The sequence below is a fragment of the Equus caballus genome, chromosome 5 (genome assembly GCF_041296265.1).
Source record: "Equus caballus isolate H_3958 breed thoroughbred chromosome 5, TB-T2T, whole genome shotgun sequence".
NCBI lineage: Eukaryota > Metazoa > Chordata > Mammalia > Perissodactyla > Equidae > Equus > Equus caballus.
The window spans coordinates 74,753-92,905 of record NC_091688.1 but is presented as its reverse complement, the minus strand read 5'-3'; the positions used below and the strand labels follow the sequence as shown (position 1 = coordinate 92,905).

The 18,153-nt window shown below is 49.6% G+C and overlaps 1 protein-coding gene across 1 annotated transcript; it reads right to left on the bottom strand.

The window, feature by feature from the left end:
• Positions 1-4,349: 4,349 nt before the first annotated feature.
• Positions 4,350-8,449, bottom strand: BTG2 (BTG anti-proliferation factor 2). The gene is made up of 2 exons (XM_005609708.4): positions 8,184-8,449; positions 4,350-6,868 (listed from the first exon to the last, which is right to left on the bottom strand). The coding sequence occupies exons 1-2, from the start codon at positions 8,299-8,301 to the stop codon at positions 6,534-6,536; spliced, it is 453 nt and encodes a 150-aa protein (XP_005609765.2). The 5' UTR covers positions 8,302-8,449; the 3' UTR covers positions 4,350-6,533.
• Between the last annotated feature and the right edge of the window lie 9,704 nt (positions 8,450-18,153).

Sequence of the window (18,153 nt, the reverse complement as noted above, 5' to 3'; positions counted from 1 at the left end):
GTTTTCCTAAGAAAGTGCAATCTCAGGTTGGCTGCTTTGAGCTGGGACCCCTGGCTGGCAAACCCTGAATAGACTTGATGTTTTTCTTCCACCTGATCTACTTACCTTTCATCTGTTAGCCTCTATTCTTGGCAACCTTGACATTCATCCATTCACCCAATATTCACTAACACCTACTAAGCACCAAATACTGCTCAGGCAAGGTCCCCGGCCTACAGACTAGCTGTAAATTTGGAGTTGTAAGGACTAGGGCAGAAGAAAGAACTGAGTATCATGGGAACACATAGCCCAGACTGTGAAGGGAAGATGTCACTGAAAACTTGCCTTAAAGAGATTGTCCGAATCTTGAGAGACAAGAGTTAACCAAATAAAAGTGGGTGGGCAGGAGGGAGACAGGGCATCCCTTGGGGACAGGCCCGAGGCCGCAGTCCCAGGCACAGGTGAATGGATCCCAGCGGAAGGTGGGGAGAGCTGCCTCTAGACGAACCCCTGGAAGGGAAGCAGGGGCCCCCTGTGTGCCTTCGATTCTATCAGAAAGATGCTGGGCTGCCCCTTCCTGGAGATCACGCCACCATGAGGTTGGTTGCCTTGGATGTCCTCAGTGCAGAGCTTTACTCCTAGTATGGGAGGCAGAAAACCCTACACTCCCACTGCCAGGTGGCCCCAGGTGCATCATAGGTCACAAACTGGGGGCCTATGCAGATACGTACTTATGTTTAACACTTTTTAAAAATGAGTTGCGGTCATTAGAATTTAGCGAGATGTCAAATAAAAGTCTATATTTTAGGTTACTTGAAAAATCACAATATCAGATATCTCTGGTCTCCTCGGATGACAATGGACTTGAGGTAAGGAGGGAGCCCTTTTGAGACAAGGCTTGAGCTTGCCTTCCAAGTTCACCACAGCCTCTGTCCAGCTATCCTCATTCATTGACTGACTGGCCCCATCCTTGCTCCTCTGGTGCCCAAAAACCTTTAAATGGCCTCTCCTTGCTGGTGCTGGTAAATAAAGTTAGTCCTTGCCAACCTGCCCAGCTATAACTTCCTCTTATCTGATGTGCTCTGGGCAGCCTGTCAGGTTTATGGAACAAGGGTTGAATTGAGGCCCAGCCTTGTTCATAGGAGTCAGGGTGGAGAGTGATAGAGCCGGGCTTCAGCTGGGAATAAAGTGACTTGGAGCCGGTGGGGGCCCAGAGAGCCATGTTCCTCTCAAAGAAGGGGAGAGGATGGCTGCACCCCTGGGACATATATACTCGACTGTGTTATGTTGTTATCCAGGGGGTCCTCTTAGGCTGAGCTCAAATGTTTTTCTTGCCAGTTCTGCAAAGAACTGGTGCATAGAGAAAGCCAGAACTCATCAGGCTTGCCCTTGTCAGCTCCCCATTGCTCTCTCTTCTGGCAAGGGAGAGTACGTGAGCGTGATTCCACAGGTGGGCAGAATGGAGGTAAAATTATTATTGGAAAATCCCTTTCCCAGACCACTTTATGTGTGAATGAGAACGTAACCCATTTTGGTACTAATCCACAAGCAGACCATGGAGTCCAAAGGTCAAAGCTGCCCCGTGTCCAACGAGATCTGATCTGGCAAAGATACTGTACACTCACCAAGAATGAGAGCTCAGACATGAGTTTGTTCATTCATTCAGCAGATACTTACAGTGCCTACTATGGGCTACATATGGCACTAGGAGGAGCTTTTGGACTGTGAGAATCTTTAAACAAAGAACTGAAATCATCCTTCTACGGGAGAGGCCACAGGCTGCTTGGATGCTGTTAACTGCAGCCGCTCTTGGACGCACGAGGAACTATTACTCTAACAATGATTTCAGTTTTCAGAATGTCAGAGTGTCTTTATTTATCTCAGGATCGTTCAGAGCCCTTGAAGAGATGAGGTTAACTTCAACTGAAAACCACAATTCTCATTTATTGAGTATTTAAATGTGCAAAGCACTAACTAAGAAGTTTATGGATTTTGTTTAATCCTCATAATGACACATGGAGATGGGTTCTATTCTTAATTCCATTTTACAAATGGGGAAGTAGAGGCCTGGCTGGTGAAGCAACTCGCCCCCCGTTGCCCACCCAGGATGGAGGCGGCGGAGCTGAGGTCAGGCTCTGAGAAGCCTGAGCTGCCAGCCTCTTTGCAGCACTGCCTCGGAACGCTTGGAACTAAAACTTCATCAGGCAGGAGTCCGATCCAAGTAAGAGCAGATTATTACTTACCCCACTCCCACCCCAAGTGACCTTTCAGTTCAACTAATTGAGAATAATGATCATAATTGTGCTAATTTGCCCTCCAGTGATTGCCAGGATAATGGAGATGATTTAGAATCAAAAGCCGAAAAAAGGAACAGGTCATTTAATCTAACGCCTAATTTCTGAGACAGGAAAATTGAAGGGCTTGTCCAAACTCACACAGCTAGTTAGGAAGAGAAATTTTGACCACACCCCATATATTCTCCCTCCCAGCCCAGAACTCTTTCTACTGCACCATGCTTTGCTGGGCTAGGGGTGCTGCTACCAGCCTGGAAGCCAGGAGTTCGCACCATCTTTCCTTAACACAGGCTGCCATAGGAGCAGATGTCAGACTCACAGGAGTGGGATTCCTCTTTCTGGGGCTTGTTTGTTGCAGCACCAAGGACTCCCCCACCCAAAACGCCTTATCAGGAGCCAGGACGGGCTCTTAATCTGCAGCTCACAAGGCCTTGTCTACACTCTCAGGGGAGGTGCGTTATCATCCAGAAACAGCTGACGGACCACAGCTCTCCCAGGCTGGCACTGTTTACCAAGTGGGGAAGCTGGAAGCAGAACAGACCAATCAATGCCCAGTCTCTGGACATATGAAGGCCACCAACTGCAACTCCTTAAGCAGTTCCTGTCCACAGCCCTTGTCCCCCAGCTGTAGAAGGGGCACTCTCTACCCCAACTGAAATTGCTCAGATCTAAAATAAATAACACACTATTTGATCACAGAACCCTCTCATGCAAATTGAGGGACAATTAGTCCACTGGGAGCCGAGAGCAGCACCAAGCTAAATCTGCCTTTCTGTGGTTTCCCCAGCTTTCAAATGACCTTCCCTGAATTTTAGGTTTTCTACTAAACAATGAAATACCATTCATGTTTGGGGCCTATTGGGAAACAAGATAGATGCTGACTTTGTACAGAAGAAGAGAAGAGCATGCCAGAATGGGCAAAAATTCAACCCTAACAGCCAAAAAAGTGGGTTCTTAACAAAGGACACTTGTGTTAGAAGCTACAAGTGAAAATGGGATCGTTCCTTTGACACCAAGTGGGTCCCCATAACCAATTCTATTTACGATGCAGATGAACTAGCTTCCCGCATCCCTATCTCCCAGCTCCCTTCTCCTCCCAGTGTACCACACACAGCTTCCCTGGCCCACCTCCCACCTAGTACACCTGGGTCAAACTGCATGTTTGTTGATGAGGGTCATGGAAAAATGAAATGAAGTGGGAGGACAGTGCCACTGCTCATGAGTCAATTTGTTTAAAATTTGGTTTAAATACAGCTCACTAGGGCCAAGAAAAAAAAACTAGCCCAGGTCAAAACTGTACCTGTGACCTCAGTGGGAACTGCTGAGCCATCAAGTGGGGTGGTGGTTGGGAAATCTGTCAAAACCTCATGGAAAGAACCCAGGAGTCAGGGATAATAAAGACTGTTCTCATTTCCTTACATAGATCCTATTAACATAGCCAAAGGGAGTTATAAATTGGTAACAAATCTTTGGCTCACAGTGTTTGCTGTCAGAAGTAGCTGCTCTTAGCTGACTGTCATTGCCCTTCACTGTTGGGCTGAAGTGTGTAGATCCTGGGGCCCAACTGCTCGTCTAATAAGACAAGAGAGCCTGTACCAGGAATTTCAAACAATCCTGCCCCGACTTGGGAAGGGGTTCAGTGCCCTCTGCTGACAACCCTAGTCTGTGAGAGGCAGGCTGTGTGTCTTAATCGTTATAAGCATTTTCAAGTGCCTAGCACTTCCTGACAACGCGTGCTTGCTGAATGAATGGATGAGTGAGTGCAACTGAGGCCTAGCAGGGGTAAGATGCGTAAAGTGCAACCTGGCTGGACTAAGGAAAGTTCAGTCTGGAATAACCCTGCCCCGCCCAGCATTTTCACAGGGAAACATTAGAATACACATTAAAGGGAGGACAGCAACTTCCCAGGGAAGAGGGAAGGTTGGAAATGGCCCCACTACACAACTAGATTTTTCTTTTATACCAGCCACATGCTATGGATCTTCTGAGTGCAACTGAAGAGAAATGCTGTAAGAAACAAAGAAAGGATTCGGATCTGAGAGACATGCAAATTAGAATGTGGGAAACTTCTCTACATAAGACTTCATCCACTACATTTTTATTAAAGAAACAAAAAAGTATACATTTGTCCATAAAGCTGTACATTCTTCTACATAAATACACTATTACACAATTAGTAACCTTTGTCTTTTAATAGCTTACAAACGTACTACTATTATTTATTTTTACTTAATAGGAGAGACAGTCCTGCTCAACAGTCCAGTTCTGGGTGTTTTATGTTTAAAGTGAACATTAAAAAGAAGACAAGAGAGAAAATATTAGGCATGAGACCATGAGGTCATTTCTAAAAAGGCAGGGATCTGTTTGCAGACAAGATGCAACAGGGTGCTCCGCAGCGATTCACAGCTTTGTTTCAACTCACAGGCCAGAAACCGAGCTCGGGTCTGTGGGCCCGAAGTTAACTTGAAAGTAATAAAGACTGGAAGCAGGGTCTGGGAAGGCAGCTGAGAATCTGGAGAATGGAAAAGGAGGCAGAACTGGCAGGAATGAGTAGAGGGTTTGGTAAATAGCACCTGTAGTCAGAATTGAGCAGTTCAGAAATCGAGGAAGGGGTCTGGAGGGGGTGGGGTGGTGCTGGAGGAAGGTTCCTCACTCAGCACAACAGTAGAAGGGCAGCCAGGCTGACTGTGCTCTAGCTGCATCCTTCTCAAGGTGATTTGGGTTTGGGAAACTGGCAGCCTTCTGAGGACCCCTCACTAATGTCACTGAGAAACCCAAGAAAGGGGATTTGTTTCCAGTGTAGTTTCCCATTTTTCTCCAGGAAATATTGCACAACTCGAGACAAACTTGGATTGTACCGAGAGAGACGACAACCTCTCCCACAGGGCTCTGAGCACCAGGGAGAAAAAGCAATGCCCAAGGTTTGGCTTTTAGTGTCAGCCCTACAAGAACACCAAGCAGTCCTGGAGAACTTAGGGCATTTTCCCCTTCGGCCAAGGAACACCCGCAAGGCTGCTCAGCCAGCCAGAGTCCCAAGGACAGAGGGAGAGTTCGTTCCCCAAGACCACCAGGGCACAGGAGGCTCCTAGAGCCAGTTTTCTTCCGACCTGCCTGAGACCCAGGAGGTCATATTGCACAGTGACTGAGAACTCTTGTCCTAGAAAACAGGGTAGCTCCCTGACCTAGCCAGAAGAGGAGCGGAGCAGGGAGAGTTAGAGAGGAGTGTTGTGCTTTTAAAAAGAAGCCAGTAATAAAAGACCTGAGTGCCCTGCAGCTTTTGAGCTGCCTTGCAAAGAGATAATGACAGCAACATCAGGACTTTCACATGGTTCCAAAAAGAAGGGTTTTGGCCAAAAAAACATCCCCAGGGGATATTCTTTGGGTCCTAAAATTCCATTGCAAATCATTCTCAAGTTGTTCGCCACACTTACTCACAGAGCAGCAAATAATGCAGCAAAGGTTTTGTGTGGAGTGCCCACTGTCCCAACCCCAACCACCTCCACCCCGCTCCCTCCAGACCCCACAAAACAAAAAGCTTGAGAGTCCCAGCTGGGAAGTGACGTCTACAGGCCCCTGAGGATAGAAGTAGAAACAAATCATGATTTCAAGAAAAGCTGCTTAGGACTGGAGGAACCAGGAGAGACCTTTTCACTCTCTGCCCAGGATCTCATCAGAAAAATAAGAGAGAAGATTAGGCAGCACAGTAAGAGTTAAGTCCAGGCTTGAACGCCCTGAGTAAGACGAGCCAGGGATGCAGATGTCCCAGTGGGGAGAGTGAGAGCTGTGAACTCAGCCTCTCTCCCCGACCAGGGCAGATCCTAACCTCTCATTCACAGTTGCTAAACTTGCTTGCTCCTTCTCACAGCCTCCTAGGGTGCTAGCCAAGCTCCTCCCACCTCACCTTGGCCAGGCACACCCCCAGCTATGACCCCCTCCCATAGGCAGACACTGGTTCCCAGACTCAAGTGCACAACAGTTCTCTCCAAAAAGGCACCTGGGGAGGCCGCTTTCAAGCAACTCCCCTTAAGGATTTTCTTCTTAAAAAAATCTTTTGGTTTTTTCCTCCCATTTTCTTAAAAAAAAAAAAAAAATATATATGTGTATATATATATATATATGTGTGTGTGTGTGTATATATATATATATATATATAAAAATAGCTTTTCATTTAAAATACTGTTCCCCAGGTTGAGGTATGCAGTGTCCTGTTGTCACAGCAGAATGAGTACAGTAGAATGCCGGAGAGGGATGGCAGGGGGTCTAACTGGAGACTGCCATGATGTAGTTCTTTGAGGGGCTGCTCCTGCCCAGCATCATTTGGTTCTTGCAGGTGAGAAGCCCATAGGAGGCGGCCACTGGGGCCTTCTCATACAGGATGCAGATGGAGCCATTCTCCCCGATGCGATAGGACACCTCGTAGGGGTCCACCCACAGGGTCAGCTCACTGGGCAGCAGCTGGTGCAACTGGGGCTGGCTGAGTCCGATCTGGCTGGCCACCTTGGTGATGATAGGGTCCATCTTGTGGTTGATGCGGATGCAGCGGTAGCCAGAGCCCTTGGATGGCTTCTCAGGAAACCAATGGTGTTCATAGTGCTCTATGGAGACAGGACAATGGGGAGAGGCCCTGGTTAGAGTGGTTGGGCCAGGGATGCTATGAGAACAGAGGATGGGGATGAAAGAACAGGAGGAGAAGGACGGACGGACCCTGTGAGCAAGTAAGCAAGGTGGTTTCCAGAGTTCCAGGACTCCTGCCACTGTAGCAGAGAAAATGTTATTGGATCTGGAAGGAAGCCCCCCTTCCAGGACAGGGGTGTGTGAGTATATTGGGATGGGGTCCCAGAGTTCTGGGGCAATCCTTAGTAACCAGTGTATTGTTTTTGGCACATCCCCAGTTTAAGGAGGAGGGATATGACCGCGGCCAGCGTGTCCAGGCAGGGCCTCTGGAGACCTACGAGCTGCAGTTGCAAGGCCAGGAAGGCTGCTGTCACTGTTGGATCTACAGTAAGCTACTACTCCTCAACCCTCCGCCCAGTGGCTCCCACTTCCTCTTTCAAAATTCAGAGATCTTAGCAGTGGCTATTAGAGTCCAAATGTGGTGTTGTCTTGAAACATATGTTGTTCCTCACACGTGCGCAAGATACGTGCCGGCACGTTCAGAGATGGCTATGGCTCCTCAAGACCTCCAGCCAACTGGCTTGAAACAGCTGGGAGATAGGGTTCTCCCCAGCGAGGCTGCTTATCTCTTGTCAACCCAGGGCTGTCAACCCTGCTGTCTTCCGCCGCACCCCGACCCCTCCACACACATGCCTGTAGGGCGCAGTTACTACCTACAAGGACTTCTGTGGACCATAATATGTAGTAGATGGCTAAGAGGGACCAGAGAACACTAAGTGAGCCCGGATCCCAACTTCGAGCGACTCCACGAGCAGTCCAGACACAGCGCAGTCCCGCAAGGCTGGAAAAAGCCCCGCGGCGGCTTCCAGTTGTTGAGAGGGCTCAACTGTGCCGCCTTCTCCCATAAAGACCCCTGGGCCGGCCGGGCTTTGTCTCCCGCAGCGTCCCTCGCGGGTCTCAGGGTCCAGTGAGGAAGATGAGGCCGCACTCAGACACGCAGGTACCCCCTCCTCTGGGGCATAAGCTGGGGACTGGGGATCGCGCTCTAGGACAACAGGCTGCGCCCGCGACAGTGAGGAAGGGCGCGCCCAATCCGAACTGCCAAGGAGAGCCGAGCGCAGGGCCGAGGAGCGGAGACGTGGCCCAGGGAATGGGGGGACTGGAGGGAAACCGAGTCCCGGAGCTGCTCGCGTGCGGACCCCTCCCCGAAGCGGAGAGGAAGCGCGCCCAGGCAGGGAGGGGGCCGAGCCCCGCGGCCGGGTTCGACGCGCGCCAGGACCCTCCGCGCGTGCTCACCTGTGAGTGCCTCCTGGAGAGCTCTGCCGAAAACCTGAAGCCGCTGCTCGCTCACGCAGCCCCGGCTCCTCAGGAGGCTGGAGAGGAAGCCCACGGCGGCAGCGATCTCCGGGAGCATGTCCGTTCTCTTCCCGGTCCAGCGGGCCTGGCTCCTGTCGTGCGCGGCTGCGGAGAGCGGTGGCAGCTCTGGGACCGACGGGAAGTCTCGGCGCGACTCTCCACTCCGCAACGTCGGCGGCTCGGCAGCTCACACTGAGCTGACTTCGCCGGGCGGTGCCTTTCATACCGTTCCCGGAGCCGGGGCGGGGGGCGGGGAGGGTGGGGGTGTGTGTGGCAGCGCCGCCCATTGGCCATCGCTGCGGCGGGGGCGGGCAGGAGCAGCACCTCCCGCCCCCCGCGCCCCAAGGCCCGGCCCCCGCCACCGCCTCCGCGCTGCGGTCAGCGCCCGCTGACGTCAGTGCCGGGAAGTGGGGCGCGGGCGAGCGGAGTGGGGCGGGAGGGGAGCGGAGCGGGGAGCTCGGGAGGGCCGGCGCTCTCGGCGGACGAGAGCCACGCCTGGTTAGCTCCAGGCTGGGAATGCCCAGGCCTCTCCTCTCCGCCCATCCTTCAAGTCTTAGGTTAAATGCCACCTCCTCCAAGAAGACTTTGCTGATACCACCTCTCCCAAGCGGGCCCCTTTTTTGACTCCCACATTTTCCAACCACTCATTGACAGAGCCGCTCACCCGGACGCTTTGTCCGCATTTTACCGCTTTGCTGTGTTTCTTAACTAGGCAGAAATGGATTCTTCCTGACTCTTGGGAAAAGGAGACTAAGTCTCGGATTTATTCCACAATAATCCCACCTCCCCCAGGTTCTGCTCTTCTTCTATGCCTTTTCTCTTGCCGAGAAACATCCGGTCTCACCTATGGCGGGGCTCGGGACAGGGAGAGCGCTGCAAGACTTTCTGTGCCTTCAGGTTATTTTTCTAGTTCTTGCTTTCCTTTATTTATTTATTTATTTATTTATTTATTTATTTATTTAAAGATTTATTTTTTATTTTTTTTAATTTTTTTCCTTTTTCTCCCCAAAGCCCCCCGTACATAGTTGTGTATTCTTCGTTGTGGGTTCTTCTAGTTGGGGCTTGTGGGACGCTGCCTCAGCATGGTCTGATGAGCAGTGCCATGTCCGCGCCCAGGATTCGAACTAACGAAACACTGGGCCGCCTGCAGCGGAGCGCGCGAACTTAACCACTCGGCCACGGGGCCAGCCCCTTGCTTTCCTTTAAATGCCCAAATTTTTGAGTAAGTGGTCTGCTCTCAATTGTACTCGCTTTTCCATCCACTCCCTCTTCCTCCTCCCGTTTCCCCCCAGCCCTCATCCTTCCTTGTTGTGGAGTGGCGCTTTTGCGAACACGGGCTCCTCAGGGGAAAGAATCCAGCCTCAGTCTCCCTCTTCGGCATGCAGGACGGTGCTCGGGGCCTGGCACCATCACAGGCGCTCATAGATGTCTGCTGAACCGGGGCAATTTCTAACCGCCATCCATGCAGGGGTGCCCCATACGTATTTGTAAAATGAGTCAAACCCAGTAGCCTCTGTAAATTCTTATTTTCCTTGAACTCAGGGCCCTGCTGACCACCTTCTGGAGGCAGTCTCTCCTTCTTCCTTGACAGGTAGGAACCCCAGGCTTCTCTGCCTCCTTCCCTGCTGGGTCTGCCCTGGCCCCCTTCCTGCCCCCGGTCCATCACTGTGTCTGCTTACTCCCTTTGCTGTCCTCCTTCCTTCCTCAGAGAGATCCTATTCATGGTGTTTACATTGGTGTTTACTTTTTTACAACTGGCTTTTGCATCTACGTAGTCTGTCCTCCTGTCCTCTCATCCTGCTCCTCCTACCATCTGCTCTGTCCGTCTCCTTGGATGTCCACCTCAGTCTAAGCCCACTGTCTTCTCCAAAGCCAGCTTCCTGCCTGATCTCCATTTCTGCAGAGATACTCTTATTTCCCCAGTCACGCCACCCAGAAAACTCAGACTCACTTTTGGCCTCTCCTTGCACTGCGCCCCTCAGCTCCAGTCCCAAGGCCCGTTGCTGCTTCACCTTTAGATGACTGCAGTGGACCCCGTCAGGTCCCTTCCCAGTGTCGGTAGAGCGCTCTTCCTGAAGGTCTGCTTTCACTTGCTCTTCTTTTGCTCAGATCGTTATGAGACACCACCCTCTCCCATTTTTCTACTGCATTAAGTCTGGACTCTTTCGCCTAATAGTTAAGATTTTTCATAATTTGGTCCCATCTACCTTTTTAAGTTTCTGCCACTGTGTGCTCCAGGGTCACTCTCCTCACTATTCTGTAATCATCAGGGCGGCTCTGCCGCCCAGAGCCTTCAACATGCTGCCCCTGGTCCCCATGCCTGCCCTGTCACATGGCCGCACTTCATGCCTGTCTGAGCATGCCCGGCCTGCTCCACCTGGGCTGTGCCACTCTCTCCTGGCTGCCCCACTGCCTCCTTCCCGTCACTCCTTGTCCCCAGAGCCCTAGAGGCCCAGTTTTGGCTTGGGCTTCCACCTGGAAAACCTGTGCTATTTTCCACTACAGAATTAATGTTATCCATACCATTTATTTGGCATTTATAATCTGTTATTTGGCATTGTTAATGATCTCTTTGGAGATTGACATCTTGTCTCAACAACAGTTTGCAGGCTGCTTAAAAACAAATTATTATGCTTATATGTCCCAAATTTCCAGGACAATTCAGATTTCAAATCCCAAACTGCCCTCCTGAGACCAAATCCCCGCCCAGATCTGGGTCCCTCTCCTCAGGCCTCAGCTCTGGCCTGCGGGGTCATCACACACGCCTGTTCTCCACTCCACGGTCAGGAGCAACCAGATTGTTTTATGTGACTCTTGTCTTTCCCAGTGTCCTGTTGGGCCCGCGGGCCGTTGGCTTGTTTGCCAAGTTACCTCCCAGTTTCCTGACCTCTCTAGAAACCTGCGGTTGAGTAAAGCCAATGTGCAGGCTGAGGCTGAGCTGAGCTATTCTAGGAGGATGACGTCAGCTCACGCCTGTGCTGTACAACATGTGGTGTTTGTAGGTCTTTGCGTGTGTGTGTATCAGGGTGGGCAGGGAGGGCAGTCTGTTTATTTGAGTGAGTATGCCTACTTAAGTGTGTATGTGAGTTCTGATGTCTGTGTATGGGAGGGAATATGGATGTGTGTTTGCAGATGTTAATGTGCACTTAGTACATATGGAAGGACATCATTTTGTGAAGTGTGGATGTTTTGGTGGAGTGTGTATTTTGGTGGGGAGAGTACATTTTGGCAGGGTATGTCTGAGTGTGGCTGGTATAGATGCCAGTTTGATCTTTCCTCTTTTCAGACCTCATAGTTGGCAACCTTCCTCTGCTGCCCAGAGCTGATAAGAACCATCAACCAGGGAGGACCAAATGCCTCTTCCTCACTTCCTAATCAGGCTGGAAATACTGCTAAATAGATTCATAAGTCTTTGTAAGCATCATTGGGGAATGTCCAGAACATCTTTTTTTTTTCTCTGAGGAAGATTCGCCCTAAGCTAAGATCTTCCCCTATTTTGTATGTGGTTTGCTGCCACAGCATGGGAGCTGACAAGTGGTGTAGGTTGGCGCCCAGGGACTGAACCCAGGCTGCCAAGGAGGAGCACGCCAAACCACTAGGCCATAGGGCCAGCCTCAGAACATCTTTTAGGATTCTCTATCATCTCACAAAGTTGTACCTTTCAAAATCAGCTCTAGGCCAGCCACCTGGGAGTTATTCTTTAGAATCAGGAATGGAAATCAAAGACAGAAGAAAATAACATTGTCCCTAAAACCTGTTAATGAAGACTGTAGGAAAGTGAGGATTTTAGCTCTTCTAAAAATTTCTGTCTTTAAACCCCTTCCCCCACCCCAAAGTGAACTGAGAACAGGAACAGAAATAGATAATGCAAAGGTGATTAGTGTTGAGGGTAAGTGGAAAACTACCCATCTGGACTAAAGGCAGGCTTGGTAAAATATAAATATGCAAAGGACTTTCTAATCTCTAGGTCACAACAATTTTCAAGTCTATAAGGATCATTTCCGAGAACATGTTGAGGACTGGAGACGAGTCTCAAAGCTAAAAAGTAACCCATTCCCCAAAGGGTTAATCTCCATAATAGATAAAGAACTCTCACAACTCAACAACAAAGAATCAGACAACCTGATCAAAAAATGGGCAGGGGACATGAACAGACATTTCTCCAAAGACATACGGATGGCCAATAGGCACATGAAAAAATGCTCATCATCACTGATCATCAGGGAAATGCAAATCAAAACTACACTACGATATCACCTTACTCCCACTAGAATGGCAAAAGTAACCAAAACAAAAATTAACAAATATTGGAGAGGGTGTGGAGAAAAAGGAACCCTCATACACTGCTGGTGGGAATGCAAACTGGTGCAGCCACTATGGAAAACAGTATGGAGATTTCTCAAAAAATTAAAAATAGAAATACCATATTACCCAGCCATCCCACTACTGGGTATCTATCCAAAGAACTTGAAATCAGCGATTCAAAAAGACCCATGCACCCCTATGTTCATCACAGCATTATTTACAATAGCCAAGACGTGGAAGCAACCTAAGTGCCCAGCAACTGATGATTGGATAAAGAAGATGTGGTATATGTATAATGGAGTACTACTCAGCCATAAAAAGGATACAATCGTCTCATTCACAACAACATGGGTGGACCTCGAGGGTATTATGTTAAGTGAAATAAGCCAGATAGAGAAGGACAATCTCTGTATGATTCCACTCATATGTGGAAGTTAAACACGTGGACAAAGAGAACAGATTAGTGGTTACCAGGGGAAGGGGGGGGTGGGCACAAAGGGTGCAGTGGGGCACCTACAATATGACTGACAAATAATAATGTACAACTGAAATTTCACAAGGTTGTAAACTATCATAATCTCAATAAAAAGTAAAAAAAAGTTAAGTACAGAAAAAAAAAGTAACCCATTCCTCCAGTTGCTCTGAAGACAGAAGCAAAAAGAAGACTCAAGTACAAAAAGTACTTAAATTAGGCAACAGAAAAATTTCTGATAGGAATGTGAGCATCTAGGATGTGCTAAGCAAGATGCCACTTCCAGCCAGGACCCAGACACTCCAAGGTATAGGGCATCTTTACCGTGGAGGATGAAAACGGCCACAGAGGTTGGCGGTAGGGTGAAGGCCGCAGGCTCCTCCCCAAGGCAGCACCTAAGCTGGGAAGTGTCCACAGCTCAGTGGCTGTTCGTATGACTTCCATGTAGTGACCAGAAATAGCCATGGCCAGTCAGCCTCCATTTACCACCACCAACCTGGGAGCCCACCAGATGGCCATGGTCCTCCACAGACCGTCCCTGGGTTTCTTCTTAATTTGCTCAACTTTCTCTCCTGAATTCCATCTGTGTGGCTCAGACATCAGAAATTGGAAGGCTATGAGCAGAGCTGACTCAATCACAGATATATATTGTTTAGTTTGCATAGTGTTTAAGCATTTTAAAAAGTAGTTGTCAACAGTTAACTATTAGTAAGTGTCATATTAAAAAAACCCTAGAATTATGATTTCTCTTAAAAAAACCAGAATATCTGTTAACACTGGTCCCACATTCCTGCTTAGCAATGACTGATGCCTAAGACAGGGGGTGTGTCCTCCAGTTTGCCACAGTCCCCACCTCTTTCTACGGCATTCCTGCTGAGATCAAGTGGTGGTTATCCAGTTATCATGGATGTATGCTGGGTTTTTTTCATCCTTGACCCTCAGTCCTCATTTGCATCACCTGCCTTGACCCTGAAGGTATCTGAATTTGTGTCTCCTGATAGAGAATAAATCTCCAACCATCATGTCTAACCCTCACTTTACTGCTGTACTGGACATCCTTGAAACATTTTTCTGGCATTTTAATCTCAACATGTAACAAATCAAAATACTTTTCTCCCTTCTTCTTCACTTCTGATTTTCCTCTCTCAACAGCATCATTATTCTTTTTCTAGCCATCAGGCTCACAATCCGGCAGACATCTTTACCCCTGCCTCTAATAATCAGTCACTAAGGCCTGGACAGTCAACATTTGCAATGTCTTTCCTGTTTTCACCTCTTGCCATGGCATTGCCCTCCCTGCCCCAGTCCGTCTGTCCCCTCTAGACTATTGCCACAGCCTACTGGTTGGTATTCTGCCCTCTAGTCTCTCCTCCCTTCATTCCATGCTGAAGACTCCTTGCTACAGTAATTTTCCTTGAATAATATTCTAATCATGTCACTTTTTTGCTTTAAAAACCTTCAATGGCTTCCCGTTGCCTACAGCATCCATTAAAAATCTCTCATCTGGCATTCGAGTCCCTATACCATGGGACTTCTTAGGTGAGTAATTCAGATCACCTGGGGAGTTTGGTAAAAATTCAGATTAATCAGCCTCTCCCCGAGATTCTGATTCTGTAGTATGAGGTGGGGTCCAGGCATCTGTATTTGTAATAAGAACCCAGGCCATTCTGAGGCAGTGGCCCACGGACCCCACTAAGCACATGCTATCTTAGAGGCACTCTTACAGCACCAAGCTCACAGTTACCTGATGTGTCTGCCCACAAGCTGCTCCACCCTCTTGGGTCTCCTGTGATGATCGCACCCAGCCTCCCTGCTGTGGCACCTCACTCAGAACTGTCAGCTGAACTGAATGGTGGGCAGCAGGCCAGGCAAAGGGTGTGACAAGGGAGGCCTTTGCCTCCAGCCAGCTTTCTGAAGGCAGGCCTCTGCCACCCCAGAGAGACCTTCAATTATCGGAGGCCTAGTTTTGAAGAGCAGATGGTAGTCTCTCTAGACATGAGGCTTCTTGGATCTCATTTACACAGACTTGCTTTCTTGGCCAACCTGGATGTTAAGCAGGAATGTGCCACCTGCTATCTTATGACAAGGCAAATCTTTAATCTCTCTTGACCTCAGTTTTCTCATTTTTAAAATAGGCGGGGCAGCCCCATGGCCGAGTGATTAAGTTCGTGCGCTCTACTTCTGCAGCCCAGGGTGCCGCTGGTTCAAATCCTGGGCGCGGACATGGCACCGCTTGTCAAGCCATGCTGAGGCAGCATCCAACTAGGATCCACAACTAAAAATACACAACTATGTACCGGGGGGCTTTGGGGAGAAAAAGGAAAAATAAAATCTTTTAAAAAAAAATGGGAACAGTAAGTCCTTCACAGTTATTGGGTACATGAGAGGTCATAGAACGCGCCTGTAGAAATACGCCTATTAGCACAATGCCTGAATATCATAGACGCTCAACAAACCACAGCTCTTATTATGTTGACTGTCAGAAGCAGAGTTTTCAGAAATCATCTACATAAAACTTTTAATTTTTCAGGTGAAGAAAAGGAAGCCATGAGATGTAAAAAGATGCCCCAAGTCACACAGCTGCTTGGTGGCAGGGCTGGGACCAGCACCTCAATCTCCCACCCAGTCTAGTGCTCTTTCCATTGTGTCAGACTCCATTCTTGTGACACTGGCTTCATTCGTTCACTCATTCATTTATTCACTTACTCAGGAAATATTTATCAAGAACCCCTGGGTGCCAGGCTCTGGAGATACGGTGGTGGGTTTTGGAGAGGCTGAGGGCAGGCCGTGGTCACTTGGCAACGTGTAGTCAGGAGGCTGAGAGCCAGGGGGCACAATGACTTCAGCTGCTCACACACATGTTAATGTTTCCTCAGGTGATGGCAGGAGTTTGAGGTGGGGAGGGGGGCAAGATCTCGGGTCAGTGAGAAGGAGTGACCTGGAGGGCCAAAGATGATGGTCCAGCAAGATAAAATAAACTTCAGAGAAGGCAATGGGAGTGACGGTCAGGGAGAGGGAACGCAGAACCAGGAAGACTCTGCCCCACCACGGGAGCCTGAGGGGTGTGGAGTGTGACAGAGAAACAGCTCCCCTTGAGAGGACCCTCAGGGGACAGCTGCTTTCATTTAAGGTCAGGAGGTAAAGAAAATGCTTGGAGAGGTTGCTGGACCCAGAGAGGGCCCAGTGGGAGGGAGGTGGTGGGAGTCATTATCAGACAGCGTGTATAGAGTGGTGTGGGGATGAGGGCATTTGCCTTTTGGACAGTGGCCAGTGTAAAGAGCAGTGAAGATTTAGTCCTGACTAGGCCTTGGGAGACCACAGGACCCAGGGCCCTAGGAGGGAGAGGCTCAGCCATGGAGGTATGACACCCAGAGTGTTGGGCGAGGCAGAGAACTGCCACTTTTGCTCTCAAGGGCCAGCAAAGAGACTGCAGGGTGACCTCTGTGGCTTGGAGAGTCAAGGCCTCCAGGTTCCTGGACTTGGGCTCTAGAGGGGCTGCTTTGTGCTCCTCAGACTCATGTCTTCATCACCCCACATCATCCTGCGTCACATTGGCTCACACAGACTCGCTCTCACTCTACTTAGAGGGAGAGCTGGAAAGTGTTATTAATCCGTCAAACTCGTAACTGAGGCTGACGGTGTTCTAGGCCCCAGCTAGGGAGGGAATCTGCTCCCTCAAAGACACATATTCCCCTGAGGGTTTCTTCTCAGCTGCTGGGCCCCACTGACCCACTAGGGCCCACAGGCAGAGGAATGCTCTGCTTTCTTTCCCCTCCTTTGCCAGTCTGGCCCTATGTCGGGGAAGGGCAAAGTAAGGTGGAATGGTTCAGGGTGTCTGAGAGAGAGAGTATGTAAGAGGTGCAGTAGGAGCTGGGGGAGGAGAGAGATGTGGAGAGACGGCCAGACCCGTATTTAGCTGGAAAGGTCCCCAGGGATGTGTTTTTGCGTCTGTGACTCCCTAGGTGTATCACAGAAGCAAAAGGATGGAAACTGTCTGTTAAAAGTCTGTTATCTTGGAGGTCCCCCGAGAATGTGACCTCCCACACTTTCACCATCCTGTCTTTCTCCAATAGTACTAGAAGGTGTGACTGAATGTGCCAGAAACTCAACAGGGGACTACATGGACCCCTGCAGATCTGAAGCTAAATATATTGCCTCTTTCCCAAACTTAGAGGACAGACACATTGTAAACTCTCCTCACCCTCACTCCTGGGGGCCCGGGATAAAGCTCCTTCATCTCCAGACAGAAAACAAGAAAAGAGGCCCTGAGACTGGTGGAGCGTCTCCAGATATTGTTTTGGCAGAGCCATAATGGGGCTGGGCTCCTGGGGCTGAGTGTCTGGGGCAGGCAGGAAGCTGGCATCACAGCTGGGACAGCCAGAGACCCCCTGGGGTGGAGGCTGCAGTGTGGAGAAAGACAGACGCAAGAAAGTGGGACACAAGGAAGAATCTGAAGAAGTGCTCCAGCTTCCCACCTCTGGCCTTCAGACTCTGGGCCCAAAGTGTTTCCCGGCTGCTCTGTGGCTCAGAGTCAGGGGAGGCCAAGCATTTGATCCATATGGTTCAGAGGAAGGAGCCTGGCGGTCAGACTGCGAGTCACCTCCCTGAGCCTCAGTTTGCTTATCTGTAACAAGAGAGTGTGGGCCAGGAGATCCACCCTGTCTCTTCCTTCATCTGCGATCTACGGTCCATGCTGATGACTTCTGGGCCCCAGCAGAACACGTGATCAATGGCCACCGTACGGACATCCAGCAGGCCTACCTCCTGAGCTGATGACTCACGTGCAGTTAGAGGCCCAGCCCTGTCAATTATCCTTGTGAGATGTCTTCTACTCAGCACCACTAGAGCTGCCTGCCATCAGACTTCTCTCGAGTGAGTACATCTTCCTAAATGGTCTTTCTGCCTGGAGTTCTCCCCTTCATGCCCTTCCCTCAGTCCACACTCTGCTGGCAGAGCTCCTTCCAACTATAGATTTCTCTTGTCTCTCTCCTGCTTAAAAACCTTTAGAGGCTCCCTACAGGAGGAAGTTCACATTCGTAGTTGGGCTTTCAAGGCCTTTATATCCAACCTCTCAACTCAGTTAACCACTCCTCAGAATTTCTCAAACACACACTTTGCATTTTGATACCATGT

What these genes read in the sequence shown, in the direction of transcription:
- BTG2 (XM_005609708.4), bottom strand. Translation starts at nt 8,301, where the DNA reads ATGCTCCCGGAGATCGCTGCCGCCGTGGGCTTCCTCTCCAGCCTCCTG. An exon ending in TCTCCAGGAGGCACTCACAG is followed by an intron (nt 6,869 to 8,183) that starts GTGAGCACGCGC and finishes CTGTCTCCATAG; the next exon opens with AGCACTATGAACACCATTGG.